This window comes from Cavia porcellus, unplaced genomic scaffold (genome assembly GCF_034190915.1).
Source record: "Cavia porcellus strain 051 isolate PalLab524CR breed Dunkin Hartley unplaced genomic scaffold, mCavPor4.1 scaffold_16, whole genome shotgun sequence".
In the NCBI taxonomy this organism is placed as follows: Eukaryota; Metazoa; Chordata; class Mammalia; order Rodentia; family Caviidae; genus Cavia; species Cavia porcellus.
In genome coordinates this window covers 32647338-32675336 of record NW_026947499.1, presented here as the reverse complement: position 1 = coordinate 32675336, position 27999 = coordinate 32647338, and the positions used below count along the sequence as shown (strand labels likewise).

At 50.6% G+C, this 27999-nt stretch overlaps 4 protein-coding genes across 9 annotated transcripts in view; 2 read left to right on the top strand and 2 right to left on the bottom strand.

Annotated features, from left to right (window-relative positions):
* The window catches only part of Unkl (unk like zinc finger), a 43877-nt gene extending 41105 nt beyond the window's left edge, over positions 1-2772 (top strand). For all 4 annotated transcript variants that reach the window (XM_063226267.1, XM_013141720.3, XM_003478443.5 and 1 more), the window contains one exon: positions 8-2772. In XM_063226267.1, coding sequence (XP_063082337.1) covers positions 8-163 — 156 coding nt within the window. In that variant the 3' untranslated portion in view covers positions 164-2772. The remainder of the gene's footprint in view (positions 1-7) is intronic.
* Gnptg (N-acetylglucosamine-1-phosphate transferase subunit gamma) lies at positions 2616-11208 on the bottom strand. Of its 2 annotated transcripts, none has more exons than XM_005007371.4 (11): positions 11086-11208; positions 10930-10987; positions 10790-10857; positions 4129-4183; positions 3980-4063; positions 3811-3904; positions 3625-3739; positions 3474-3556; positions 3258-3389; positions 3085-3166; positions 2616-3012 (listed from the first exon to the last, which is right to left on the bottom strand). In XM_005007371.4, exons 1-11 carry the CDS (start codon positions 11135-11137, stop codon positions 2912-2914), a joined length of 924 nt encoding a protein of 307 aa, XP_005007428.1. In that variant the 5' UTR covers positions 11138-11208; the 3' UTR covers positions 2616-2911. The 2 variants fall into 2 exon arrangements, with proteins under 2 accessions (XP_005007428.1, XP_003478490.1); XM_003478442.5 differs by having other exon boundaries at positions 2616-3009.
* On the top strand, positions 11195-14057 carry Tsr3 (TSR3 ribosome maturation factor). The gene is made up of 6 exons (XM_003478097.4): positions 11195-11395; positions 11482-11701; positions 12366-12559; positions 13148-13324; positions 13440-13503; positions 13732-14057. The coding sequence occupies exons 1-6, from the start codon at positions 11284-11286 to the stop codon at positions 13865-13867; spliced, it is 903 nt and encodes a 300-aa protein (XP_003478145.2). The 5' UTR covers positions 11195-11283; the 3' UTR covers positions 13868-14057.
* On the bottom strand, positions 13891-27981 carry Baiap3 (BAI1 associated protein 3). 2 transcript variants are annotated; one of them, XM_003478439.5, is made up of 34 exons: positions 27517-27981; positions 22905-23044; positions 22658-22745; positions 22399-22479; positions 22056-22163; positions 21426-21485; positions 21255-21321; positions 20963-21158; positions 20647-20691; positions 20463-20540; positions 20245-20347; positions 19903-20010; positions 19729-19824; positions 19529-19632; positions 19323-19443; positions 18683-18807; positions 18489-18579; positions 18320-18376; positions 18148-18245; positions 18007-18058; positions 17755-17885; positions 17508-17631; positions 17286-17429; positions 17099-17191; positions 16817-17008; positions 16672-16740; positions 16495-16574; positions 16306-16414; positions 15980-16051; positions 15763-15843; positions 15566-15686; positions 15376-15499; positions 15090-15295; positions 13891-15006 (listed from the first exon to the last, which is right to left on the bottom strand). In XM_003478439.5, the coding sequence occupies exons 2-34, from the start codon at positions 23033-23035 to the stop codon at positions 14903-14905; spliced, it is 3459 nt and encodes a 1152-aa protein (XP_003478487.1). In that variant the 5' UTR covers positions 23036-23044; positions 27517-27981; the 3' UTR covers positions 13891-14902. The 2 variants fall into 2 exon arrangements, with proteins under 2 accessions (XP_003478487.1, XP_023416474.1); XM_023560706.2 differs by lacking the exon at positions 22905-23044.
* Between the last annotated feature and the right edge of the window lie 18 nt (positions 27982-27999).

Genomic DNA, 27999 nt, shown 5'->3' with positions numbered 1-27999 from the left:
TCCACAGGTGATCTTCCAGCTCCGTGCCAAGCAGTGTGTGGCCTGTCGGGAGCAGGCCTGTGGCACTACCCTGCAGCCCTGCCAGCACCGTGTCCTGTGTGAGCCGTGTGCAGCCAATGCACCTGAATGCCCCTACTGCAAAGGCCAGCCTCTTCCATGGTGACCAGAGCCAGCCCTTGCCTTCCACAGCAGTGTCATCATTCCTGGTGCCACCATGTCAGGACGTGAGTTTGCGCCCTGTCCACCTGACAGCCTTTTGTATTTTTCTTACCTACTATGGCCCGCCAATGGTTTCAAAGTATTCTCAAAAACTTTTAACAGCACCCAGAACCCATCTGCCCATTGCCAAGGGGTTCTAATGCCTCCAAGGGCTGGACAGGTGGAGTATGGTTGGGGCCAAGGACCTGATGCTGCGGTGGCCAGGCCACCAGGGGCGGGGTCTCATCAAAGCACTTTGTCAACCAAGGAATTTAGTTAGATGTTATGAATTGTATAAGCTGCTTTCTAGGTCTGTGTTTTTTAATATGCGATAACATGAAGCTTTATATGTGTGCTGTGAACTTGAAGTTTCCTATTCGTTTACTGTTAATTCATAGTCTGGCAGATAGATTTCATATTCTGAAACTACTTAAGAAATGAGCGTTTATCTAGTGAGGAAGACCTAGCATTTTTACATTTTCAGATTGAATGCAAACAAATAGTATTTATAAGCAGAGTGATTATTAAAAGACACATATACATTTAGATGTTTTGAATTTTATGAGGAGCTAATTTTCCTAAACATGTGAACTTTCACATGTTGTTGGAGTTTTATATTCCAGTATTGTGAGATGATACCGAGAGCTCTACCCTGTACTTACCGATCCGTGGCCACTTTTTCTAAGTGCCTATGCCTTGCAAAAGTGAAAGAAACGGTCCATTTGGTTTTTTCACTTGAAACTCAGAATTTGATGCTAATGAAAAATGCAACCGAAGGGACCAGGTACTAACAGATTTTGAAGTTCACTTTGGAAGAAGCTTGTGTTCTTACAACTTAGATCTGTAATGGGCAATGGTGCTTTGTAACCTCTAATATGTCCGGAGCATCCTAGCTGTGCCGAGTGTGTGGGCTGTGAATTGGGAGCCTTCCCTCTCCTGCATCTGTCACTGCCTGAAACTTCTGCCTCAAGAGATTCTATAAAGGCCATGTGGAACCCCGGGTTACAGCATTAGCCACACCTTGACCTGACCTGTGCATCCTTAATCAGAGTTCCTCTATATGACCAGTGAGGTGCCTCCATGGCCTAGGACCCTGGCTGTGTGGCATCTCCTTTTGCTCATCAGATCCTGAGTGACTGCAGGTCTCTGACAACTGGCCTCAGGCTTGTGACAGCAGTGTTGCTGAGAATGTATGCAGCATGATAATAGGAGTCCTCTCTGGTCAGGACTGGGACTATTCCTGGAAATCTAGGGAAAAGAGCTGTGTGTTGTCTATGGAGACCTTGCCCTCAGCCAGCAGAGCTGGACAGCTGTCCTTTTCAGGCAGCTGGAGGGGGTGGACTTGGCTCTGGCTGGAAGGGTCATCTCGTGTCTCCTCTCTTGTGGCTTTGCCAAAGACTTTTACTAGCATTTTTTAAAGTGCAAAGTGACTAGGTAAACATTTTTATCAGTGACCAAATTAGAATGTATTTAATATAGGAGATTTAAAAGCATTTTTAAATATAAGACAAACTGATAGAAAGGTTCTATCATTTTAAAGGCAGTGGATCCATGACATTCCGCAGCTATTACGCTACTAATGGTAACTGTTGACCTGGTTTTAGTGAATCTTGTTTTTAATTATAGTGATTTATTAGCTCAGTATCTAGAAATTATGTATATTTTGTGCTACTGTTATCACTGTTTAAGATTGTTTATTTTTATTAATATTTATGCACTTGTTTCCCATTTCTGGCCGTTGGCCTTTGGGATAACAGGACAATGTTTATTATTGGTATATAGCCTAGACATTTTCAAATTATAAACAAATAAGAACCATTAAGCTTTAGATCTGTCTATAAGCTACTCTGGTCAGTTCTTCCTATGGAATATGGCCAGTGCTCTGGAGCTTCTCTCCAGGGCTAAAATTCTAGGGTGAGAGCAAAAGCTGGGAGCTGGCAACTGGGTCCCACAGTGGTGTGCCTAGCCCTAAACATCCATTCTCCTGGGATCAGGACAGGCTGAGGACAGGTGTGCCAGGGAGCCCAAAGAACTACTCGGGAGTGAGTCAATAGTGTGGCAGGACCACGGGGGCTGCTCACTGTGGGTTCTTCCTACTCTGCCTGTGGTCTCTGCAGTTGATTATCCTACATGACCCAGGAGTACAGGGGGGGATACACAGGCTCCCAGTCCAGATGTAGGTGATGAAGGTGTGGTCTCGGTGTGGGAGTTGAAGCTGTGGAGTAACCAGCAATGCTGTTCTTACTGCCTGTTGTCTTTTGAGTCTAGTGTGAAATATTAGTAAATGATAGTATTGCAATGTTTATGCACCCAGTTTAGACACTTCATGTGAATTAATTTATGGAAGCCCTGTGTGTTTTTATTTTGAGCATTTAGATCAGAATGTTATGTGAATGGATTTTTCTTAACTCAGAAAGTCATATTTAAAATACATAATCATTTACTTGTAGTGAATTGTTTAAAATTGTTAACACTTGTTTAAATTTTTTTACACTATAGCATTTATGCAATGGTTTACAGAATTCATGGAATTATTTTTATCAGTATGGGAATTAATTAAAACTTTGAATCTTTGTTTGTCTCTATTAAGTATAACAAAGTCAGGCTAGAGATAGAGAGTCCCTCTGTGTCTCCACCTGGCCCAGCAGGTCCAGAGTACTGTTTTCTACTCAAGTTTAGATGGACATTCTTCACTCTTTGTGTCTACTCTCTATCATAATATGTTCCCACGAAGTCCTGGATCCCCTCGAAGCTGCTCTGAAGTCACATCTGTCGGGGACTGCTGGGCTAAGTGCTCAGTGTGGGAGGTTTCTGCTGAGACACCAGGCAGCAGGTCAGATCTTGGTTTCTGGGGTGACAAGTCCCACCCCAGTCTGGCCAACGCACCTGTGGGCCTCTCGTGGGGAATGCCATGCAGGTTTAGCAGACTGGTGAGCCTTTGTATCTCCTCTGTCAACTCTGAACGTGCCTAGAGCAAGAGTGCTAATGATAGGTCAAGTTGCTGGAGGACACGGAGAATTCATGACCAGGGACCAATCTGCCTCCTATCCTGCACTTACCTTGTTGCAGTTTTCCAGAGTCTCAGTCCCCAGACCCCTAGCTGTTCCTTCCTGCTGTGTAGGCTCATTTTCTCTTGGAGCCTTTAAATAGCCAGCATCCTCAAAAAGCTCCCTCAGCAACTTCTCATATCCCTGAAGGTTAAGGAAGCCAAGAGACTACTAGGGTGGTGGTGTTGGAAGAGGCATAGGTTGGTATATAGCCCTCCCAGCACTTACCTGCAGAGTGATGAGTTCATCAGCAAGGTCCTGCTCCACCTGATCCCACCTCCGCTGTAGGGCCTCCGGCAGGGTTGGATATACTAAATCCACAGGGAGCCAGACTCAGCAGAGCCCTTGGCCCCAGCAGAGCCCCCAAAACCAGTCCTACCTAATAAAGAGTGGGGATGGCAGACAAGAGGAGTCTCAAATGTCAGTGCATAGACACAGGTGCTTGGCTCAGACACATGGGCCAGTCGGTTGTTCTTCCCACAGGTAAGCTCCACCTGGGGAGAGCAGCATGGTGAGTAGATGGGTAAGACCTAGGCCTGCCCCCAGCCCCAGCCCTAGGCCTCACCTTGCTCTGCCTGCTTCGGGCACGGCAGGAGTCGCCATCCCTCATCCACATACCCACGAAGGTATTGTTGGCGATCTCCCATTCATGCCAAATGCTGGGGAGGCACCAACATGTAAAACTGGACTGGGGGGTGGGCCACCCTGCCATCTATGAGCCTATCCACACTCACCCAAGGACCCCACTGTAGGCATTCCAGCGAAAGGTCTGCTCATGCTGGGTCACATTGTGGAATGGGCAGAACTCGTACTTGTACCTGGGGGAACAGGGCTGTCAGGAAGGCCCCAGACCCCATCTGCCACCCACCCCACTCACACTCACATGGACTCCACCAAGCTGAAGCACTTGCCAGAGAGTCTGAAGAGATGTGCTGGTCCTGGAAGAAGACAGCAAAGTGTGAGGTTAGTCTCTTGCATGCTGGGGGTCTGGACAAGGCAGAAACCCCATATCCCATAAAGCTGCCTGGTCACAAAGAAGCCAAGCTGGGAGAGAAAGCCTAACCAGGTAGTGCCAAACTCATTTCCCAGACTCAAAAATCACCAAACATTAGCTGAGCTAATCTTTAGGGAACTGGGATACAGGCCAAGGTTTCTAGTCAACAAAACTACAGTGGTACCTTGATTCATGAGTACTTTTGTTTGCAAACAGTTTGTTTTGCAAACAGAAACATTTGGAAGAGTTTTATTTTTGTTTGTGAACAGTGGGTCAGGTGACAACTATGACTGTGGTCATCTTTCCCACACATACACAAATGTGGCCATTTTCCAAAATCATAGAACAATTAAATTGGTGAACCAAAGTACCACTGTACCTTTAAGCTTGAAGGACTAGTCATGTATTCTGTAGCCATCTCTCCAAAGGCACACAGACCCTCAGACAATCTGTCTGAGGCTACTTCAGGCACAGGGCTATGCCTGACTTAGCTCTTGGCAGGGCATACCATAGATGATGAGGACCAAGAGAAGCCCATCCAGGAGTAAGGCTGGAACATTTAAGACAAAGGATACTATGTGCAGGATTAGGCTCAGAAGGGCTTATGCTGGAGCTTGGAGCCAGCATGCAGACTGGCAGAGTTGTTTCTGAAAGAGACCGGTTTTCAACATAACCACAAGACTACAAAGAAACAGTTTGTTCAAAGGAGAAAAAACAAAAAACCATAAAATCCAGCAATCCAATGGAAAACGGTACATCCAGGAAAATGTTCTTCCAGAATGAGGGGGCTATGTAGCTCAATGGACAAGAGCATGCATATGTATTTGTTTGGTAAATCTTTTCTATCCCTTCACTTTCCATTTGTTTATTTTTGGAGCTCAAGTGAGTCTCTTAGGAGCAGCTACACAACATTAGAGCTGCAATATAAATGCTGAAGGTCCTAGGCTCAATCTCTTAACAAGTGCCTCCCCACCAAAAAAAAAAAAAAAAAAAAAAAAAAGTAGGGACATTCTTAGGTAACAAGACATGATAAATTAGATTTTCTTCATATAGGTAGAGCTACCTTAGCCAAAATGTCAGACGAGGGCCAGATGTTTAGCTCAGCACCATAAGTGTCTGCCCTACAAGTGGGAGGTTATGAGTTCAATCCCTGGTACCAAAAACAAACAGACAAAAAAAAAGAAATGTCAGCTGGAGCCTGGATAAGAAAAGTGAACCAAACTTTCCACTGCAGACAAATACTTGGGCCAACAAGAAAACCCAGACTGTCGTATCTCTGATTTGTAAATCTGTGGTTAAACTAAAGTAGAAAAACTAATATAAATCTGTCAGTCACACAATGTTAAAGATGCAATTTGTGACAAATTACAGATGGAGCCGTGACAGTTTTTGTATGCAACTGAAGTTGGTATAAAAAATAAAAGATTCAACTAGATGCTAGAGAATCACTTTGCTCTAAAAAGGCTGAAAAGACAGGCCATGCATCACCACTGAGCAGAAATGGCTATACTAACATCAGACCAAACAGACTGTAACAAACCATTCAAGAAAGCACACTATGTTGATAAAACGAACAGTTCACCAAAGTACAACAATTTTATGTACAGAAGAGCTCCAAAATATATGAAGCAAATGTTGATAGATTAAAGGAGAAAACAGTAGTACTGTAACATTTGGAGACATCAGTATTCCACCTTTAATAATATAGAACCATTACACGGAAGATCAAGGGGAAAGAAAACTGGTGGTGAGCAACACTATAAACCAACTGGACTTAACAGCCATATACAAACACTGCATTCAGCAACACGATATGCATTTTTTTCAAGGCGCATTTCTGTAATCCCAGCACTTGGGAAGCTGATACAAGAGGGTCAGTGCAAGTTCTAGACTAATCTCAGCTACAAAGTGAGCTCCAGGACAGCCTGAACTGCATAGTGAGAGCCTGACTCAAAAACAAACATGCACACATGCACAAAAAAGAACCTGTCTCAAAAAACAAAGCCCACAGGCTCAGCCTGGACAATGTAATGATTTAGTGAGACTTTGTCTTAAATAAGAAAGGGCTGGGGATACAGTTGAGTGTGAAGGTCCTGGGTTCAATTCCTAATACTGCCAAACGTGGGTAGTGGGACTGAGATCATAACAGAACATGTTTTTCTGATCACAAAGGAGATTCATAAATTAGGAAAAAAAGTAAAACCAAAAGTTGGTTCTTTGAAAAGATAAAAGTAGACTAAGACTAAAAGGAAGACTGAAATCATTAAAATCAAAAATGGTGCTGGGCATGGTGGCACATGCCTATAATTCCATGCTCAAGGGGCTGAAGCAGGAGGATCACTGTGAGTTTGAGACCAGCCTGTGCTACAAAGTGAGCTCAAGGTCAGCCTGAACTGCATAGTGAGGCTGTCTCAGAAAGACCAAAAAAAAAAAAAAAAAACCCAAGAAACAATTATGCACCAACAAACTGATGACCTAAATGAAAGTGATGATGTATCAGAAAACACAGCTTCCCAGACTGAATCATGCAAACAGGTCATCTAAAATGTACCGCAGAGGGTAAAGAGCTGGTATTGTCCAAAATCTCCAGATAGAAGATGAGCCTGAGTAGACAGCTTCACTAGTAATTTCTACCACACATTTTAAAGAACTAACGGTCTCAAACAATTAAGAGACCAACATTACTCTGATACCAAGGCCAAAAAGAGATACCACAGGAGCCCAACATCCTGATACCATTGATGTTAAATAGACCTCAACCTCATCAAAACCAGCAAAGTAGCACACCTGTAATCGTAGCATTTAGGAAGCTAAAGCAAGAAGGTCATCACAAGTACAAGGCTAGTGTGGACTACACAGCGAAGCCCTGTGTAAGAAAAACAAAAAGTTGCATTTCTAGATACCAATGTCTTAGTTTTCTATCACTGATACACAGTACTCACCCCCAGTGACTTAAAGGAGGAAAGGTTCATGTGGGTTCAGTTTCAGTCTTAAGATTGGCTGGCTGCAAGGCTGGCAGAGGGGCATGGTGAGGGAAAGGTGCTAAAATCATGGAAGCTAGGAATGAGAGAGGAGCTGAGATACTCACTTTCTAACAGCATGATGCTACTGAACTCCATCAGTGGATGAACTATTGAGGATTTTGGGGGACATTTTAGATCTGAACCATAACAACCAAAGAAAATAATCTAAAAACAGTAATTCCATTTGCAATAGCATCGTAAAGAATAATACACAAATAAATAATACACAAATTTTTTCCTTCTTTAACCAAGAAGGAAAAAATCTTATATGTTGAAAACTAAAATATTGCTGAAAAACAAAATTACATGGGAAAATACCTGTTTAAGGTTTAATATTTTAGAACGTCAATACTTGAAGTAGAGATACGGTGCAATCCTCATTGAAATTCTAATGACACTGTAGGAACAGAAATACCCATCCTTGCTTTAATTTTTTTTTTGGGTACTGGAACTCGAACTCATGACCTTACACATACCAGGAAGGTGCCCAAGCTGCTAAAACTCAGCCCCCTCTCATCCTTGCTTTAAAATTTTTTTTAATAAAATAAACACCCATTCTTAAGTTCATGGTATCTCAAAGTGCCCCAAGTAATGAAATCAGTCTTGAAAAAGAATACAGTTGGAAGACACTATGTTTTCATAAAGACAGGCATATAGACTAATGGAGGAGAATAAGAAGCCCAGGCATGAATCTTCAGATATACAAATGACTTGATGTGAGTGCCAAAACCATTCAATGATGAAAGGTCAATCTCAACAGTGCTAAGAAAGCTGCACCCTAACCTCAAGACATATACAAAATGGGTCAAATACTGAGCTAAAACTCTTGAAAATGAGGAAGTTGCTGAGCTCTGAATTTTGAAGTGATTGCTTGGATTATAACTAAAGCACAGGCATCAAAAATAGACAAACTGGATTGCAAATTATTTTTTTTTTCTTTTTGAGACAGGATCTCACTATGTAGAGTTCAGGCTGGCCTTGAACTCACTGTTGTAGGCCCAGGCTGGCTTCATCATTCCAAGAACTGGTCACTAAAATGAAAAAGACCATCCTGAGGCTGGGGATTTGGCTCAGTGGCCTGCCTGGCAAGAAGCATAAGGTTATGAGTTTGATTGCCAGTACCAAAAATAAATATTTTTAAAAAGACCATCCTAAAAATGATATCTAGATGTCCCTACAAAGCCTCATGCATAGTGAAGATCTCTGAAATGTGATTGGATTATAGAACATTACAGCTGTCTTGCTGTTAGGTGGGGCCTGGTCAGAAGAGGTGAGTAACTAGGAAGGTTTATATTTTCCTTCCTGGCTCCTCCGGGGACAACATAATGTAAGCAGCTCTTTCTCTGTTAATGCTTCTGTGTCATGCCATTGTACTTTGGAGCCACATGACCTTGGACTATCACTGTGAGCCAAAATAAACCTCTCTTCCTTCAAGTCATGGATGTCATGTATTATGTTTTAGCCATGAGGAAAGTAAGACACTCAGTTATGATTGAACCCATCTTACTCCGGGGAATTGGAAGCAGGAGTGCAACAAATAGTGGAAAACCACGTTCACATCTGCATTAGTCCCAACAGACAAGAGGTGAGAACAGCAGACAAATATGTGCTCTGGCTACACAGTGGGATGTTACTCAACCATAAAAAAAGTACTCTGATACCTGCAACAGTGTGGATAGACTTTGAGACACAATATGGTGAGCAGAATACATCACACACAAAAGGACAAATAGCCTCCGATTGATTCACTTTTAAGATCTATAGAGTAGTCAAAGTAGGGTAATGGCAGCTAGGGCTGGGGAAGAAGCCAAGAACTACTTAACAGAGCAGTTTAAACCTAGGGTGTGAAAAGTTGTGCCACAGTATTGTACACTTTAAGGTGGTCAAACGACAAACTGTTTTAGATTTTTGGTCTTTTGCTGCTAGTGATAGAACCAGAAGATTTTGCAGGCAAGGCAAAAGCTCTGCACTGAGCCCCAACCCCAGCCCTACGATTTACTTTTGGGTTGTTTTTTGGGGTGGTGGTGGTAAGGGAGTTGTTGAGACAAGGTCTCACTGTGTAGTTCACGCTGGCCTGGAATTCACTGTATAACCCAGGCTGGCCTTAAACTCACAATGATCCTCCTGTCTCAGCCTCCCTAATGTTGGGATTATAGGTGTATGCCACAACTCCGGGGTAGGATTTTTTTTTTTTAAATTGTGGTAACATGTAACAAAGCTGAGGAGAGAACAAGGCTGAGGGCTGAAGAAGGCCCCTGAAGCTAATAGCTCAGGTAGGAAGGGCGGAGCAGGGGAGCACAGCTGCTTTCTCCAGTGATAGCCAGAGTGCTAAAGAGACCCATGACTCAGGAGCATAAGAAGATGCAAAGACCAATCCACGGTGTTGGAGAAATGAGCAGTACACCCAACAGAGTGGAAACACTCTGATCCAGCACTGCCTTGTGACCTGTGTCCCAGGATGTTTTACTTCTTCAAATCCAGCCCGATGCTAACACATAGAGGTACTCAATAAGAAAATTTTGGGGTTTTTGTGTCTTAATGCTTAAAATGTACATGCTCAGGTGGGGGCACACAGGCACCCACCCGAAATCTCAGCACTAGGCCAAGACAGGAGGATCATAAGTTTGAGGCCAGTCTGGACTGAATACCAAGAACCTATCTCAAACAAAACTAACAAATAAACTAAAACAAAATGTATATTCTATGACTCAAGCTTCAACTTCTTTGATTCTGCCTTAGGAATCTATTTGTACAAGGGTAGACAGTCATCTACAAGGATATTCTTCATGGCATTATTTCTAACATCCCAAAATGTAAATAACCTAAATACTTGCTAAGAAAGGAATATAATATTTACATCCCAAAATGTAAATAACCTAAATACTTGCTAAGAAAGGAATATAATAAAGCCATCTTGCAGAATTCTAAGCAAAAAGAATGATGATCTCTGTGTAGGACCATGAAGAGCTCCCTGACAGTGATAAACGACAAAGTAACACAAAGACAAGTAGCCAGTCACCTACATAGTACTACTAATTTGAAAAGAAAAAGTTTCCAGTGTAGTGGCAAATGCCTATAATCCCAGCACTTTGGGAGGCTGAGGCAGGAGTATCACAGCAAGCTTGAGATCAGCCTGGGTTACAAAGTTCAAGACCGGCTTGAACCACATTGCGAGATCCTGTCTCTAAATAAATTCATTCCACAAACATTTAGAACGTTTTCTGTTTAAACACCAAAGCACCTATGAAAAGAGACAGTTAACAGCGCCTAACTCTAAAGACTGAACGCAAGACTAGGTCTGGAGCCAACCTAACTCGGTACAAGAACGTTCACATATATTCTCCCACACTTAAAGACATTCACAGGTTGACAAATACATGAGCCTCCAGGCAGTAACTCAGGGCCTCTCATCAAAGGCCACCCTTCCCTCTCGAACAGAGGGCTCTCCCCAACGCCCTGAAGAGGGAAACCTGGTCCGCCTTGTCGGCACCCAAGCCAGCTGCCCGCCTGTTGGTGCATGGGCTCACCTGTCAAGGGCGAAGGATCTCTTTTGGGCTGCAGGCGATTGGTTTGGGGCAGGAACGGGTTGTTCAGCCTAAGGACACGACAAATCAGGGGACTGCCCTGGAGGCCTCCGCCCGGAGCCGTCAACAAGAGATGGGCTCACCCGAACGCGTTGGGCTCCTCCACTATCTTCATCTTCGCAGCACCGGTTGGCGTCGGCCCTACAGGTAGGGAGGTGGTGAGGAAGCGCACGGGGAAGCTCGGGGACCGGAGGGCGGAAGGGGGGACTGAACCAGAAGGAGCAGTCGGCGACACTAACCTTTCACAGCAAGCCCGAGCTGTAACAGGAACATGGAAAGCCACGCCGCCATCGCGCCGCTGCGCGGTCACGTGAAGCCGGGAGCAGGAAGTGGCGTCACTCAAGCGACGCAAACCAGAAGTGGCGCCCTGGTTTGTGCGACGCACTCGCGCGGTGGCTGAGGAGTGTTCTGGGGCTTCAGGACCTGTGCTCATTGCGATGGGCCGTCGGCGGGCAACGCGCGGGTCAGGGGCGGAGGGCAGCCGCCTTCGGCGTCCCCAGGGCCGCTCCATGGATACTTTCCCCGAAGAGGTGGGCACCGCGTTGCGCGGTGAGTGGAGAGTGATTAGGAGTGCAGATCGGGGTCGTGCCTGGGAGCCCGCGCTGAGGCGGAGACCCTTCTCTCTCCCGGTGCAGCGTCTGTGGAGCCAGAGGCTGCCAAGGACGAGGGCGGCCAGAGTCCAGCCACGCTCCCTTTCGCGCTGGCCATGTGGGATCTGGGCCACTGCGACCCCCGGCGCTGTACAGGCCGCAAGCTGGCCCGCTTGGGCCTGGTGCGCTGCCTGCGACTCGGTCACAGGTTCGGCGGGCTGGTACTCAGCCCCGTGGGCTCCCTGTATGTCTCCCCGGCGGACAGGTACGTGTGGGAGGCCAGGGTGGTTGGGGCGGGGAAAGGGGTGCCTACCTCGACTTTCTAGTCTTTTATAAGCTACTCTGTCTCCATCCATTCCTTTCAGGGTTCATATATATATACTTTTTTTCTTTTTTTGTGGCGGTACCGAAGATCGAACTCACAACCTTGCACTTGCCAAGCAGGTGCTTAATGCCGCTGAGCTAAATCCCCAGCTCCTATTTTTAAAATTTTTTTTTACTACTTGGAGAAGTCTTTGATATTTTTAAATTTTTATTTATTTTTGTGGTACCGGGGATCGAACTTAAGACCTCACGTTTGCCAGGCAGGCACTTATGCCGCTGAGCTAAATCCCCAGCCCCCATATAATTATTCTTGTGTGCCATGTATGCATACTCTTTACATGAGCATGCGCATGTCTGTCTTAATTTGCCCCCTTTCCTAAGATATAGGAGAGCCTAAGATAAACGTTTTATAAGTGAATAAGCATTCTTCAGATACTATCAGCAACTGCCTCAAAAGTTTACCCACAAGGGGCTTTTGTAGATATTTGGGGATAAGGAAATGATGTCCCGTATCCCTAGTGAAATGTCTCCAGGAGCATGTGTCACTTAAGGCCATCATCTAAGTGCTTCTAGCACCTAGAATTTACCCTGTCTTGTCCTTGCAGACAGCTGGTGGCACAGGCTGGGGTTGCTGTCATAGACTGCTCTTGGGCCAGACTGGATGAGACGCCCTTTGGGAAGATGCGAGGGAACCACTTGCGACTGCTACCCTATCTGGTGGCTGCGAACCCTGTAAACTATGGCAGGCCCTGCAGACTTTCCTGCGTGGAAGCTTTTGCTGCTGCCTTCTATATTGTGGGTGAGTTTTAGGCCTACCATCTACCCAACCTGGCAGTCTGGTCTGATGATCATACTGTGCTTCCATGACTGTGGTTGCTTAGAGTAAACCCCTAGACATCAGGGCAGCCCTTCAATCCCAACTCCCACTTAGAGCCTGGGCCTTCAGAGTTGGAGTGGAGGCATAATGAGACAGCTGCCTGCCAGGTAGGCAGGGACGTATGTCCAGGCAGCACTGCCCTGAGAATCCATGGAATTTAAGGTCCAAAGAGAGAACTAGAGAGAGGCCCATTAGATGTGAGGTCAGGCCTGGTGGGAATCTTGTGTTTTTCACTAAAGGGGAGAGACCTAGGGGTGGCAAAGATGGGGGTTGTACCAAGATAGAGGCAGGAGAGCAAGCATGAAGTGACATGACTCTTAAGTTGTCTAGTGGGGACGCCCAGACTTCTGGCACAGTAGCACTGCCCACCAGTCAGGGTTACAAAGACATTCTCTTTAGAGCTGTAATGGTGAAGAAGTTAGAGCTTTAAGTGATACAAACATGTGCTATAGTTTTGCCACCACTACACTAGAGGGATTGTTGAGATTTTCAGGTTTTCTGTGCCTTCAGGCTTTTCAGATCTTGCTGTCACTTTGCTGAGGAAATTTAAGTGGGGCAAAGGCTTCTTGAACCTGAACCACCAGCTCCTGGACAAGTATGCTGCCTGCAGTGGACCTGAAGAAGTGCTACAAGCAGAGCAGGAGTACTTAGCTACTGCCAAGGAGGCCCCTGAAGAGGAGGAAATTGGTGAGGCCTGCATGAATGGGAACCCCTCTAGGCCTACACCTCCTGAAAAGTCTGGGGTAGGATTTCATCTGGCCTGGGCTTAGAGCTCATCTTCCTCTTTCCTCCCTTGGTTCAGACCCATTCGATGTGGATTCAGGGCGAGAGTTTGCAAATCCCAATAGGCCTGTGACTACCATCCGGTAGGTACTGACTTCCCTTGACCCCTAGCCCTCGCTCCTGTTCATGGGGGTGTCCTAAGTGACACCTGAGTGGTGACTGAGAATGTAAAGCTGACATCCACCAGGGAGGTTTGGCTTAGCAGAGAGTGAGAGAGGTGTCTGACTTGGAGGCTTTGTGAGTAAGGACACAAAGGTTGCTTTGGAGTGACCAGGGATGACACCATGAAAGAACATACCCTCTCCCCCTAGGCTACCTGTGGACACAGATGATAGTGATGAATCTGAAGAACAAGGACCTGAAAACAATAATGGAGAAACCAACAGCTGCTCCCAGAAAGAGACTCTGGAACAAGGGGATGAGGCCAGGACCTCCAGTGAGATTTAGAAAAGAATCAAGAAACTGCAGTCTGAAGGTTGCAGATACATTGTTGAAGCAGGGTAATAAGGACTCCAGAGATAGCATAAAACACAGGTGGACAGGCCTGGCAGTGGTAGCCTCTGTAGTTGTGGACAGGGTGGGGCTTGTGGGTTGGAGTTACTTTGGAGATCTCAATGAAGCTGTGGATTGAGAAGGAGCCTCCAGTGTCTGTGTGCACTTGGCTTGGACTTTGGTTTCCTACTTGGGTGGGTTTGGGCTATGAGGTCACACATTTGCATGAAAGGAAGACTGGTTGACAGAGCTGTGGGTGGACATCCCTCACCTCACAGTAACCATGGGGGAACCTCTCCCAGGCTTAGTAACCTAGTTGTGAGCTGTGATTCTTAGCAAGTCTCTCCTGTTCATCCCGCTGTGGAGGGGTCCAGAGCCAGGAGAGGCAAACTGAGCATGTCAAACTTTCTTGCTCTTGACCTCCACCTGGGGCCCTGGTCATTGCTTCCCTCTAATTCTTGAGTCCTCTAAATCTGACCCCCAGCCTCTCTACCTCCTGACTACTGGGGCCTTGCCCTAACCAAGGAGACTGGGTACTTTCTTCCAAGAATGGCTTTTCCGTGGAGGCACTGCTCATACTGATGATGGACCATTTTTAGGGGGCTGACTGATGCATTGCAGGATCCTGAGGCATATCCCTTGTCACCACCCTCTGGAACTAGTACACCTTCATATCACAGTCTTCAGACATTGCTTCATGACTCTTAGGGAAGAGGAGACCACTGAAACCAGCTGCTCACTGTTCCACTGCCTGTGGGCCCAAAGGAGGAGTGTCACCTGACTAGGTCTATTCTGTTCTGCTGTGAGTCCAGGGCACTGCTGGGCAGCTTCTTCCTAGCTGGCCTCCATTTGTGGGGTGGGCCATACTGCAGTGCAAGGAGTTCATAGAATACACCAAAGGAACACAGCAAGGGTAATGGTGCCACAGGGTTCAGATTGAGCAGCAGATAAAGGGAGCACAAAGCTGGACAGCTTGATGGATGAGGTTGCTCAGGGGTCTGCCTCCATGTATTTCTCCAGCTCCTTGAGCTTCTTGACAAATTCCTGTGCCTCCTTGTTGGTGCGGCCCTCGAGCATCCTCAGTGCTGACCTCACTGCAGGCATGTGGGCAGATGAGCTGGTATGTGTGGGCCACACCTCCCTCCCTTGACCCCATCACCTCCTCACTCTCACTCACCCTGGGCTCTTGGCCGGCGCAGATGCAGGATGATGGGCTGCCCTGCTCTCATTCCCCCACCTACTTGGGGCCTCAAGATGCCGCTGACCCCACTCAAGCCAAGGGCTGCCTCCCCAGCAAAGTCATTGGTAGATAGCCAGTCATGGTCCATAACAGTGAATAACACACAGGCCCCACGGCGGCGACATGCTTCTGCAGACACAGAACTGTGCATAGGACAGTTAGGGAATAGCCAGGAATCACTTGTGACCTTGTAGGGTAGGGGGGCATAGCCAGGAGCACTCACAAATGGAAGAGCTCATCATACACGGGGTGCAATGTCCGGGCCTTGACCTGGGTCCTCTGGCTGCGGACCAGTGGGAAGAGATGTGGAGGTCCAAGTTCCACGATCACAAAAGGGTCACTCAAGCCTGGAGGGCACATGGCCATGAGTAAGTCATTCCCATCAGGCCCCCTACACCACCACCATGCCTCACCATTGGTATCCAGGGGGAGCAGATCTGCAGCATGTAGGACCTCCACTGCCAGCCGCTGCTCTGCTGCCTCATAATAGCAGCGGACACTCAGGCGCCCAAAGCGATTCTGCTCGAGGGACCTCTGTGGGAAAGATGAGTGAGCAGAGCTGGGGCTCTGGGTGCTGTGAGGCATAGACAGCAGACAACACCCATCTTACCTGCTTGAGCTTATCCAGATAAAACTGCTCGATGCACTCACGTGTAGAGCATTTATGCAGCCGCAGCTCCTCCTCCAGCCTCTGCAGGGAAAGAGACCTAGTGATATTGCCCGCAGCCAGCCAGGTGCCCTTTGAAGCCGCATCTACCCTGCCTCAGCCTTCCTAATCTGTTGCAAGGCAGCTGGTGGAGCTGGGTCCCCAGAGGGCCAGGCCTTACCTTGTAGCTTCCATCCTTGAGGCTCTCCAGGGGCAGTCCCTGGCCCTCAGCATGGAAAAAACTAACCAGAGCCTAGGGCAGGGAAAGAGGAAAAAGATGTCAGGAAGCTGAGCAGGAGCAGCTGTGGGTCTTGGGAGCCACAGCAAACCACTTCTCACAACTAAGTGCATGAGGTCCCAGGAATGAGCCCTTAAAAGTGTCAACCCAAGTGGCCCAGGTGTGTTTGGGCTATGGGAAGGAAGTGGTGCCTGTTCAGTCCTGGAGGAGATGGTAGGGAGGCTGGGGGCAAATGACAGGACAGGTCCCTTGAGCTCTGCATGGCCTACCTCCAATGTGAAGTGGAAGCGTCCATAGAAGTCTGCAGAGACGTCACTGTTGCCACCCAGTGCCTGCAAAATAGCCTGGAGGAGCAGCTCCCAGAGGGCCTCCAACACCCTGCAGGGGCACAGCATGGGTGACACACAGCCAGGCCACACACTCTCCACCTGCTCAGCTCATACTTGCACGGCCCATACCTGCTTAGGTTCTCCTTTACCAAGGAGGCATTCAGCAGGGCCAGTTTCTCATCCAGGTATTTCATGAGTGGAGCTATTGCCTGTGAGCAGAGATCCTCAGGGCCAGCCAGAACCTCGAACCCAGCTGTCCCTACATGTACTACATGCTTACATCTATACTTCTCATCCCCGACACACCTCATCATTCTGAATGGAGTCTGGGGAGAGGCTGATGTGCTGCATGTACTTCCTGATGTCAGCCACCATCTGCAGGAGTGATGCTCAGCATCAGGTAGGGGATACCAGGGACGACTCCCACACCAGGCCCTGGCCCACTGCCCACCTTGGAAGTCAGGTGTGCAGTCACTGTGTGGGCCTCATGCTCCAGGTCCTCCTCCAAAGCCTGTGTGCAGCTGAGGAGGGCTCGGGGAAGCGTGGTCTCTACTCCCCCAATACCCTCAGGCCAAGCCAGGCCCCGCAGTGCCTGCCCTGAAGCCCTGCGCACCAGCTCTACATTGTTGAGCACCACACAAAGCTGCAGAGAGCAGGCAAAGGCAGGTGGGTGCATTCAGGAGGCAGCCTCACCCAGCCACCTGAAGCCTCACCTGCCTGGCCAGCCACCCACCGGCTCGCTCACTGCCTCGTCAACAGCCCTGGGCTGTGTATCCACTTTCTTCCTCAGCAGCTCTGTGTAGAAGAGGGCTGCCCCACACATGTCCTGGGGTGGAGGTGGGACAGAGGGCTTGGACCTGGGGCTCCTCCCAGGTCCCAGAGTCCTCCCAACCTGCTTCCCTATTCCCCAGGTGCCATACCTGGCTGAGCTGAGTCCCCAACCCCTGAGCCTGAGCAGGGTCAGGCCATGCAAGGTGGACCCAGAGCTCCTGGATGTGGCTGAAGCAGAGGCTGGCAGTGGCTGCGGAGCTGCTGTGCTTGGAGGAGGCATCCACAGGTTCCAGCTGGAAGGCAGGAGGTAACCTGCATCATAGGTGGCACAGGACGAGCCCTAGTGTGATTAGGCCCAAGCACGGACTCACCGTGTCCACATCTACTGCTCCTTGGAGGCGCCACTTGACTTGGTCTCGAAGCATCTGTAGCCATATCTTCACAGCAGGCAAGAATGGGGTATGGATGCCAGCCAGAGCCAGGGAACGGCCATCCCTGTGGTGGGAATAGGGTCAGAGCATGTCCCAACTCAGATAGCCAGGGCAGCCTCTAGCACAGGGCCCTGGGGCTTCGGTCTCAGAGCTTATCTGGAAGAGGCAAGGATTTGGGGGTACCTACCGGCCAGGGATACAACTCCAAAAGCGCTGGGTGTCAGCCAGGGTCAGGTACAGTTCCAAGAGCCCTGAGGCCACCTGGACAGTCATCTTGGGGCTCAGTTCCTCAGTCAGCACCCATGCCTCCTCAGCCAACTGCCCAGATTTTGGGAGTGAGGTGGTGTCAGACCAACAAAAGAACCAGGGTCCTTCTTAGCTGGGGGCTCTCCCTGCTGCCCCATGCCCAGCCGGCCCACCCAGTTGGGATCCTCCTCACCAGACGCTCTAACTGCCGGAAGGTAAGGGTGAAGAAGTCCACCTTGAGGATGCTGCAAAGGACATGCCTCAGCCACCTACCCCTGCTGCAGACCCCATCATCCCCACCTGCTCCACATGGGTGCTGAGCAGCAGGACCTACCCATGGAAGAGGCTGGCATAGATGCCATAGCAGGCTTGCAGGTCCTCATAGATGATGTCTGCTAGTTCCACAAGCCCTGGGAGGCGTTGCGGCCCTGACTGCAAGGAGACCTGGCTTGTATTCACTGCTTGGGCCCCGGTACCCGCCATAGGCAAGCCCTGCCAATCTGTACCTGTTCTCGGGGACTCTTGGAGTTCAGGAGCCTGTTGTACCACTCACGGTTGCCTCTCTGCATCGGAAGCCACCAGGCAGCATGGTAGGGGAGAAAGACGGGAAAGAGGGAGATTAGGGGAGGGGTCATGAGTCACAGGTTGGGTAGGACCAGAGGGGTCCAAATGCACCTTCAGGGCAGCAGTGACGTCCACGTTCAGCTCTGTTTCAAAGGGGCAAATCTCAAAGGAGGGCTGGAAGAGCTGCAGCTTGTCCAGGCACCTGGAGGTCAGGTGTGTGGTCATGGTGCAGGCCTCCTGAAGATCTTCCTCCAGGATCTGCCCTGGGCAACACTTTGCTACCACCCCCAACTCGTGACACCCACTTTAGTAGCAGCTCCAGACGGTAGATAGCCGTGCTGTTGGTGGCAGGGAAGTAGTCTCGGAGCTGGTGCAGTAGTTGCAGCCCATACTCAGAGAAGGCAGAGAAGCTGTCAGCCAGACTCTCCTCCTGTAGGTAGGGGGAGGGCTCTTCACAGCTACCTGCCAGCCCTGCTCACAGATGCTGAGAAACACCTTTGATCCTCCTTCCAGCAGTTCCCTCCCCACTACATGGCCATCCCAGGCCTGCCTAGCTTTGTTCTGCTGAAGCCCCTCCACCAATTCCTCTCTGGTGGCCTCCCTGCTAGTGTGAGTCAGTCTTGGCTTCCATGACTTCCCTGCCTTGCTCTGCCCAACTCCCCTCTCAGTAACTTTGCACCTGCTGTTCCCCTGTCCCATCCTCCCAGTGCCACTCCTTCCCTCCTGCTCAGACCCTCACTACCTCAGTGCTGATATCCATGGCCTCCTTCCCCAGGTTACTCCAACGTAGCCTACTCTCCATACAGCATAACATGTGTGCTCTCTCCAGTCATTTGTGTTCAACCTGAGGGCGGGAATCTGCCCCTCCCTCTCACCCAGAGCAGGGGTGACCCCAGCATACCCTTCACCAATACCAGGCAGGCCTGTAGCAGTGCAAATACTCACCTGATCCTGGGGCAGTGAGGCTGCTTCTTCCCAATGTGCCTGCATATCTTCCAGCAGCCCCAGCAAGTAGCTATAGTCCAGCGTGCAGGTCTGATGGTGGTGGCTGCTGACTTGCCAGTGCCTATGGGGGCCCAGTCCAAGGTCAGGTAGCACCCAGTCCTGCTGTACCACAGAACCCAGCCCATATCATCATCCTGCCTACTCACAGGATGGCCAGCTGCAAGGGTGACAGGTTACTCTGGGCTCCATGCAGGCAGAGGATTGTGGACCCAGGCCTGCTGAACTCACCATGCCAGCTTCTTGAACTGGACTGGGGGAGTAGGCCAGGATGGATGGAGGTGGAAGATGCCTCCAAGCTGTCCTCAAGCCTCTACCCAGCTGCCCCACTTCCCAGGGTTCCCACTACCTCTTGTGCATGGTGCTCAAACTGCAGTATGCGGCTCAAGAGCAGCAGGTAGGACTGGAAGCCAGAGCGGCCACGGTGGCTCATGACTGTGTCCCTCTGGAACACAGGGCCTGTGGTCACTGCTCTGCCTGGAGCCCAGGGCTTGGGGCCCAGGACTCAGAGCAGGCTCCCCACCTGGGTGGTGATGAGCTTGAGGACTAGGTGACAGTCTCCTTGCACACGAGAGGCACTAGAGCGTGGTTCCAGCTTGAACCAACGGTCAGCACCAGCCACTGGCACCTCCTGAGGGAGGGTCAGGTGGAGAAGAGTCAGACCTAGGGGATTCCCTACCTCCCCTTCCATACACATGCCAGTGCATTCAGGGGGAAGAGACAGAGCATTCATGGGACCCAAACACAAGAGGTAACTGGGGGTCGCCTCTTTTCCTGAAGCCCAGGGAAGGTAGGAGGCTTGGGGGGAACCCAAGATACAACCACTGCTCCCTAGTTGTAACCACCCCATCTCTACTACACATACCCGGACAGGGATGTTGAGGCAACCCAGGAAGTCATCAGTGTGGTCCTCTGTGGGTCCTGCTGTCCCATTTGCCCGAGCTGACTTGACAATCTGTTTGAAGTACCTGGGCAAAAAGCAAGGCAGCATCATGGTGGGGATCACCGGGGACCCACCATCTACTGGGTACCTGTGGTCAAGCTGAAGGCTTGGGTAGGGCACAAGGATGCCACACACTGTACCTGCTCATGCCCTTGAAGCCGATGACTTCATTCAGCTTCCTGCATGCTTCTGCCAGGGACACATCATCGTCATGATCCCTGGAAAGGAGTTGGCTTGTTTGGAACTCCTACTGGCTTAGATCACCCCTACTTCCCAGATTGAAGGTACTCACTCCCCCACCCTGCAGGGCTTAGGGTCCTGTACCAGATGTCCAGATGCAGCTGGTCCGTGTTAACATCTTCGATCTCACTGTAGGGAAGACAGAGATGCCATGAGAGTACTGGAAAAGCCTCTGCCTGGAGCGGGAACCCATGAGTTCCAGTTATCCAGATAGGCTGAAGTTTCCAAATCCTGACTCTGCCACCTATTGCCAATTGTGTGGCCTCGGGGGCAGGACACTTGCTTGGTGTCAGTTTCCCACGTGACTATCCTCCCTCAGAGTTTCTGGGGGAGCAGAGACTGGGAATCTGTGAGTGTTACCCTTCGAACACTTGGTCACCAGTGGAGTGGGGAGCCTTACAACAGAAAGTGCTCCTTCCAAACAGGGTTCAGGGTGCTGCTCTTGACCTCTGTGACCCGAATGCACTTGGCTGGCAGTGGACTGCTGTGCTTGCTGCTCTTGCGGAAACTGAAGCGTTGTTCCTTCTGCCCACTCTGCTCCTGAGGGGTGGCCGAGGCTGGCAGGATGCTCAGCATGCAGTACGGGTCACTGAAGCCTGAGACAGGGAAGCTGCATCAGCCCAAACCTGGCCCTCTGTCTTCCAGAGCTGCCAGACCTGGGAAAAACCAGGGTCTGCTGGGGCCCCACTTACCATTTGGGTCTTTAGCCAGAAGGTTCTTGGCACGCATGACGGAGACTTTCAGGGTGTATGTGGGGGCCTGCAGACAGAGGAGCACTGTGGAACTTATGGCACTGGGTAGTGTCAGTGTGAGTATGGCCACACCTCTCTTGCCATCCCCACCTAGGTGGGCAATGCCCTTACCTTGGCTTTCTTCACACGCTCAATGGCCTCAGTGTGTTCCTCAGGGCTGGTACCAAACACCTGTGGACCATGGGTAGTGGCCAGGACCCACATGAGCTCCAGAGAAAAGCTGGCCACTTTCCTGGAGCCCCAGATGTTCTGTCCCAGAAGGGAATGACCCAGTGCCCACCTCAGAGGAAGGCAACATAGGGGAGTGGAGCCCCCCCTTTGCCCTAGGAAAGCTTGGAGTAGGCTGCAGCCAAGTGATGCACACTTGTGCTGCCAGGTGCAGTGTGAGCAGGTGCAGGGACATGCAGAAACAGTTGTGGAGGGCTAGCCAGGAAGAGGAGTTTAGAGTGCACATATAGGAGGGAAAATATCTTCCCACAGTCTACCCCTATCTGAACATCTGTCTGTCCTCTCCAAACTTCTCTGTGCCTCCTTGTGTCCTCTTCAGGTGTGTCCATACATCTAACCATCTCCCCATTCTTCCAGGCGTGTTGGCCTGTCTATCTGTGCGTGTATGTGTCTGTGCGGGTGCTTTGGTGTGCACATTTGGTGTGTGTTCTATGTGCTGTTCATTTGACAGGGACACCAGTGGAAGGTTCTTGTCCTCACGGTGGGGGGAGTAGTGTGAGGCTGCCAACTCACCTGCTGCAGGTAGCCAAGAAGGATCTCCTCATCCTCCACCTGGTCAGGGCCCATGGTGCCAGCCCGGTGCAGGACTGTATACAAGGCTTCCTCATAGAGCATCTCTACCTGTGGGATCCAGGTTCTAAGTCCCTGGACAACTTGAGGAGGTCCTCAAGCCCCTGCTGCCCACAGACTATGTCCAGCCTAAAGTGGTACCTCCCTAGTGGAGCCCAGTCCCTTCCCAGTGCTTTCACTGCTATCTCCACTCAACCAGTGTGCCCACTTTTGCTGTCCACCTGTCACCAGACCCTAGGTCCCACAATCCCAGGAACAAAAGTCACAGGCCCTCCCCAACTCTTACTTCCTCCTGGGTCAAGGCTCTCAGGCCACGATTGGGGTCCACAGGTTCAGCAGGGGCTGGTGAGCCACTCCGTAAGAGGACCTACAACAGGTGTTGTGGTGAGGTTCTTGGGGCAGCCTGTAGCTGCCTCACTGTGACACTATGGTTAAGACAGACAAAGGTGCTCCACGGAGAAAAGAGTGAGAGAAGCATGGGTGGAGGCTGAGGTGGATAATCCAGGTGGTGGGTTGCAACCCCAAACTCTGCAGGGGCATCTCACCTCTGGACAAGGCAGGCCTTGTCTGCCTTCCTCTTTCTTCAGGATGAGGCGCATGTGCGCAAAGAACTCCATGCCATCCTCGGGTTTCCTGGAAAGAGTCTAGTCAGCACTTGGGCTACAGGATGCAGGAGTCATGCATAGGACAGGGGCAGTGTAATGCTCAGCACACTCATGGCCTTGAGCACAGAACTTTTGTTGACACCTATCTCCTTCACACTTCTGCTTCCCATTCTGTGCAGGTACCTACCAGATCCCTGTTGTAGGCTCTTGTGAGTCAGCACTGGTGCTCCCAGGCTCCGGCTCTGTCTTGCGGCGGAAGGATGGGCACACTTGTACCTGCCTCAGCACGCTGCTCTTGATTTCCAGCAAAGTGGACATGGTGGTGACCTGAGCAAAGCATGCCTATGACTTTGGGCCAGCTATCACTAAGCCCATAGTGGCAGGTAGCGGACACGAGGCTGACAGGAAAAATATGGTGCTGGGCTGGATCGGGGCCTTCAAGGACTCCAGTCACTACACCTGCCAGGTGACCTATTGAACCTCCATATCCCCTGCAGAATGGCATTGGGGATGTGGCAGCAGATGCCATGAAAATAGTGGTAATTCATGTCTTAGGACCAGAGCTCCATGTGGAGCTTCTGAGATCTTACTGGGGAGGGATTGTTGTGTCACTCCCTGTTCAGGCTGGGGCTCCATCTGTGCCTATGGTACCTATGACAGTGTGCAGGAAGCACTTGTGCCTTCTGGAACCTCACCAAAAGGGCCAAGATTTGGGAGAGCAGTGTCCAGTTTCCCTAGTCCAACAGTCACCTGGGCCTTTTCTGCAGGAATCTGAAACACTATGTGGGGCCACAGAGCAGCATAGGTGGGACAGTGTCCTGGGGAATGACCAGCTGCTCACATGGGCAGAATGCCTAGGAGGAAGTTTTTTGGGGTCTTCACCCAATAAGCAAATCTCTTTGCCCTGGGGCTGGTCAGAAATAAACAGTTGGGTGAGGATAGAGCCATGAATGATAGTGCACACTTGTAATCTTCAGCTCCAGCTGAGGCAGGAGGGCCAGGCTGGGCTCCACATCAAGTTCAAGGCCAGCCTGAACTATGTATCAAGATGCTGGCTCAAAGAAGAAACCAAAAATTAGTGGGGAAATCACTCCCTAAAGCAGCACTTGCTCCCTATAGCTGGTACAAATGGAACCCAAGTGTGTGACCCAGCTGGGAAAGGCCAGCCCTTCTTCCTTAGTCCATCTTGTCAATTACTCTCCTGTTGCTGTAGCAACTGAGCCAGCCTGTGATATCCTTCTTGGAGTATCAGAAGCTACCCAGATGTCACCACTACTAGGATTGAGAACAGTCTTCTGCCCAGAGGAGGAGCCTGCTCAGCTTGCTCTGTTATTCTTGCTATTAACTTGGGCAGAGCAGGGCTTGAAATGAGCAGATTTGGGTGAGGGCTAGGACACAGAATGGACAAAGCAGCAGTCTTGCCCCTGAATACTGGAGATGATACTTTCCTTTACCAGGTGGCAGGCCCTGGACTTTCCCTGAAAAGTTAGGCTGCTTACATTTTTTTCTGAGTCCCCATGCCCCACCCACCTACATCGTGGAGGGAGGCACAACTCAGTGTTCATGCTGGGTCAGTCCCTTAAGTGGGGCCTGAGTATCCCTTGTAGCCCCATGTTAGAGTGGAGGATGACAGCCAGGGTACCAACGCTTCCTGAGCCCCCTCTTCCACCACGCTACTCTGTCCAGACACCTACCTCTGCCCTGGGTCATGCAAAAATCTTGAGCCTTGTGCCTTCCTCACATAACTCACCCTTCATCATCTGTGAAAAAGTATCCTCCCAGCGAGGCTGAGGCCACCTCTGCCACACAGGCCCATTCCTCAGCTTCTCTTCTCCACCTCATCTGTCTCTGGTTTATAGGATACACTGTATCCTCCAGACCACCACACCTGCCACAAGCTCTCTGAACTTTTGTCTGGATCTCTCTCCCTCACTGATGCTTACTCATCTACCTAGGCATGTTAGCTCTTGTAAAGGGACTGTTATTTCTGCTTTACAAAAGGAACTAGACTCAGCAGATTCCATTCCTTGCCCAGGATCTCAGGAGAAGTTAGCAGACTTGCCATTACCTCCTCCTTAGAACTTTGAGCTCAACCAAGACATCCTGGATGGACACATCTGGCACCAGATGGCCCCAGACATGCTGAGCACACTGCCTGCTGCACCTGGCATGGGGGAGAGTCCCCACCCCTGGTCTATGGTCTGTACAAGTTCAAAACCTCATCCTGTTCGCTGGCACACCAACCAGAGTTCTGGTGAGCCTGGAAAGGTACTAGGCTCAGAAGGCTGTTGTTGTCTGACCAGACCTAAGAGTAGAGAACAAGGAAGAGGGTTCACTCTTGAGGAGGTGCCACTCAAGTCCAGAAATGAAGCCTTGCTGCCTTTTCATCTTTGTGTACTCTCCACCACCTTTCCCTCAAATCTAGAGGGCCATCAGGCTGGGCAGAGTGTTTCAGAAGCTGTTTTCCCAGTCAGGCATAGTGATGCACACCTGTAATCGCAGGACTCTGGGAGTGTAAATTTGAGCCCAGTGTAGGTGACTTAGTGACTTACCAACACCATGTCTCAAAATAATGCCTGGGGATACAAAAAATAAGGGCTGTGTGGTGAAGGTACTGGTTTCAATCCTCAGTATAAAAAACCAAGCAAATGACTAAAACAAAAACAAACACCACCCCCCAGCCAAAGCTGTTACCATATAACAGTCCTGAGGTCCACAAGAGCCTGGGAATCATAGGCCCTCCTTCTCCCTAGCTGAAATAAGAGCAGTGAGGCTGCACCCTCTGTGCCCCAAGACTGCAGAGCAGCCGCTGAGCTGTTGCCAGGGCAACCGCCAGCAGCACATCTGAGTGCTATGGACCACGGGGGCTCTGCATGCCAGAGACAAATATGACGCAGAAGCTCAGCAGCCTGAGCTACAGGGCTGGGGTGTCTCACTGAGAACAAAATGTCTAGTCAGAAGGGGGCCAGATGCCCCATCTGCATTTTCCACTCAGCATCTCACCTGTTACACCTGTGGCCAGTCTGAGACAACGATGCTGCTCAGCTACCTGATATCAGATGAACCAGCCCTAGGTCACACAGCCAGCAGGTGGCAGCCTGGGATTGAGATTCTGGTGTCCCAGCATTAAACTGGGACAGCCTGAGGATCAGATCCAGCTGCTCCGGACATCTCAGCCCATTTCTAGGATGGAGCCAGCAGCAGCTGGTGTCCATAAGAGGTGGCTCATCCTGATGCATAGAATTGCCACTTTGTCCCTGGCTCTCAGGAAACCCCGGAGGCTGCCTGGGCAGCAAATAATCTTGCTCATCTAACAACCAGGGTCCTGGGAGCTACCTGTCTAGGATGCTCTAACTGTGCCCCAGACAACAACCTGTACAAGCGGTCAGGCATAGGGGATCCCATCTGTTTGTGGCCCAGATGTGACTCTCTCTCCCGCCTCACCATTAGAATATCCAGGGACAGCAGCACAGAAAAGGAAATACTCACATCCTATGTGTGCTTGGCTTCGGGCACCAGGGCCAGAATTCACTGCTTTTGTCCAGTGAATAAGGTAAACGGCTGACCAAGGAGGTTTTGCCATCCATCTCTGAGGCTCCTACCCTGGCCGATGGGCAAAAAGTGGTAGCACTGGCCCATGTCCCAAGCCCAGAGGCGGGCACCTTGTCCAAAGATTTGAACCCAAAGCTGGCAAGCCAAGCTGTCCCCTGCTAGGCTGTTTAGGGTGCTGATGCAGAAGGATCTAGAGGCAGCTGCACAGGAGAGCCTGAAAGCCCTTGTTGGTTCCCAGATCATTAAAAACATCTCCAGAGCCCTGGGGTTTGGGAATTCCCTTCTTAGGGCATTTGGATTCCTGACACTGGACAGGGGTGCTCCCTAGTAGGACAGGATGTCTACCTTCCCCACTGGGTTTCTCACACTCTAACCCTTTGGTAGTTTCTTTTTTGGGTTTTTCCCTTTTGCAGGCCTCCCCCTGGCCTTAGTGTTCTTTGGGGAGGCAGGGCAATGCCCAAGGGCAGCTTACCTGGTTTTGCAGGAAAGAACTCCAGTCTACAGTGTGTGTGTGTGTGTGTGTGTGTGTGTGTGTGTATGTGCTGCCTGCAGGCAGAACTGCGTCTCCCAGGACGACCCGTGGGATGGAACTGGGGTGCTCCTGCTGAGGTCCCTTCTTACCTGTCTCACTCACCTGCCTCTGCCTGCTGAGATGCCCTTCCCTCCCTACCCCTCAGATGCCCAGGGTCTTGCTTCCCCTGAAAAGGGGAGATACAAGCGTATTTGGGACTGGACTGGCGCACGGTGTTGTACCCTCAGCTGTGGGAGAGAAATTCTTGGGTGGCGTGGGGGTGGGATTGGGGTCCCTCGAGGGCAGAGGTTCAGGGGGTCCTGCCAGAAGGTCGCAGAGGAGTCCTGTGGAGCATCTCTGGGGTCCTTGCTCCACTTTGGGAGCTCCCTCGGGATGCTGGTGGGCGGGAGCTGGTGGTCGCTTTTTCCACAGCCGCGGCTCTCAGGTGTGGCCCTGCTCCCCTCCCCCGCGTCCCGCAGTGCGGACCCTGTCGCTGCGCCCAGGAGAGAGCAACAGGAGAAATCCTGCCCGCGGCCCCGCCCCTCCGAATATGTGGGCCTCAGTTTCCCCCGACGCAGGTGCGTCTTTGCGACCTGTCCGCCACCCCAGTCCCTCAACGAGCAAAGCGCAGACGCCGGTGTTCCAGCTTGGGTGAGGGTCTGTCAGTCTGTCGGTCCGTCTGGGTGGGCGCCAGGTAGGACCCCGACGGTACCCGGTTGAAGCCTGCGGCACTCACCGGAGGCGCAGGGGAAGGGGGCTCCTGCAGACGCCACTGTCGCTCGTGCTGGGAACTGCTGGACCCTGAGACCGTTCGCAGCCGCAGTCGCTGGAGACAGCCTTGCGTTCAGGCGGTGGGCGCCGGACTTGGGGCGGGGGCGGGGCCTCCTCGCCACTCTGGGCCTCACAGCTAGGTGGAGGAAAGAGGTCTGAGAAGGGCGGGGCTGTCAGGCTGTGTAGGGCGAGTAGTCTTCAGTGGGGTCGTGGTCCAGAGGCCCCAGGGAAGCCAGCTTCGCCTACACTAACAGTCAGTGCGTCACAGGGAAGAAAGGAGCTCGCAGAACCAAATCGGGGCGCCCCACGACAACCCACCCTCTGGAATAAAACCTCCAAATCTAAGTTACAGTATCCAGGAGAAGCAGAGCTGCACCCAGGAGCCTGGGACGATGGGAGGCCCAAGCTGACCACTGTCCCTTATCAGGTCACAGACAGCTAAACCCTG

Coding starts and splice junctions, on each gene's coding strand:
- Gnptg (XM_005007371.4), bottom strand. CDS start 11,137: ATGGCGGCGTGGCTTTCCATGTTCCTGTTACAGCTCGGGCTTGCTGTG. Junction 3,557..3,624: donor CCATCCCCACTCTTTATTAG/GTAGGACTGGTT, acceptor CTGTGGATTTAG/TATATCCAACCCTGCCGGAG. Junction 3,013..3,084: donor TCCCCACGAGAGGCCCACAG/GTGCGTTGGCCA, acceptor CTGGTGTCTCAG/CAGAAACCTCCCACACTGAG.
- Baiap3 (XM_003478439.5), bottom strand. CDS start 23,035: ATGTCCACTTTGCTGGAAATCAAGAGCAGCGTGCTGAGGCAGGTACAA. Junction 18,808..19,322: donor CCTCACTGCCCCAGGATCAG/GTGAGTATTTGC, acceptor CCCTACCTACAG/GAGGAGAGTCTGGCTGACAG. Junction 18,377..18,488: donor ACGTCACTGCTGCCCTGAAG/GTGCATTTGGAC, acceptor CTTCCGATGCAG/AGAGGCAACCGTGAGTGGTA.
- Tsr3 (XM_003478097.4), top strand. CDS start 11,284: ATGGGCCGTCGGCGGGCAACGCGCGGGTCAGGGGCGGAGGGCAGCCGC. Junction 12,560..13,147: donor TGCTGCCTTCTATATTGTGG/GTGAGTTTTAGG, acceptor CTGTGCCTTCAG/GCTTTTCAGATCTTGCTGTC. Junction 13,504..13,731: donor AGGCCTGTGACTACCATCCG/GTAGGTACTGAC, acceptor CTCTCCCCCTAG/GCTACCTGTGGACACAGATG.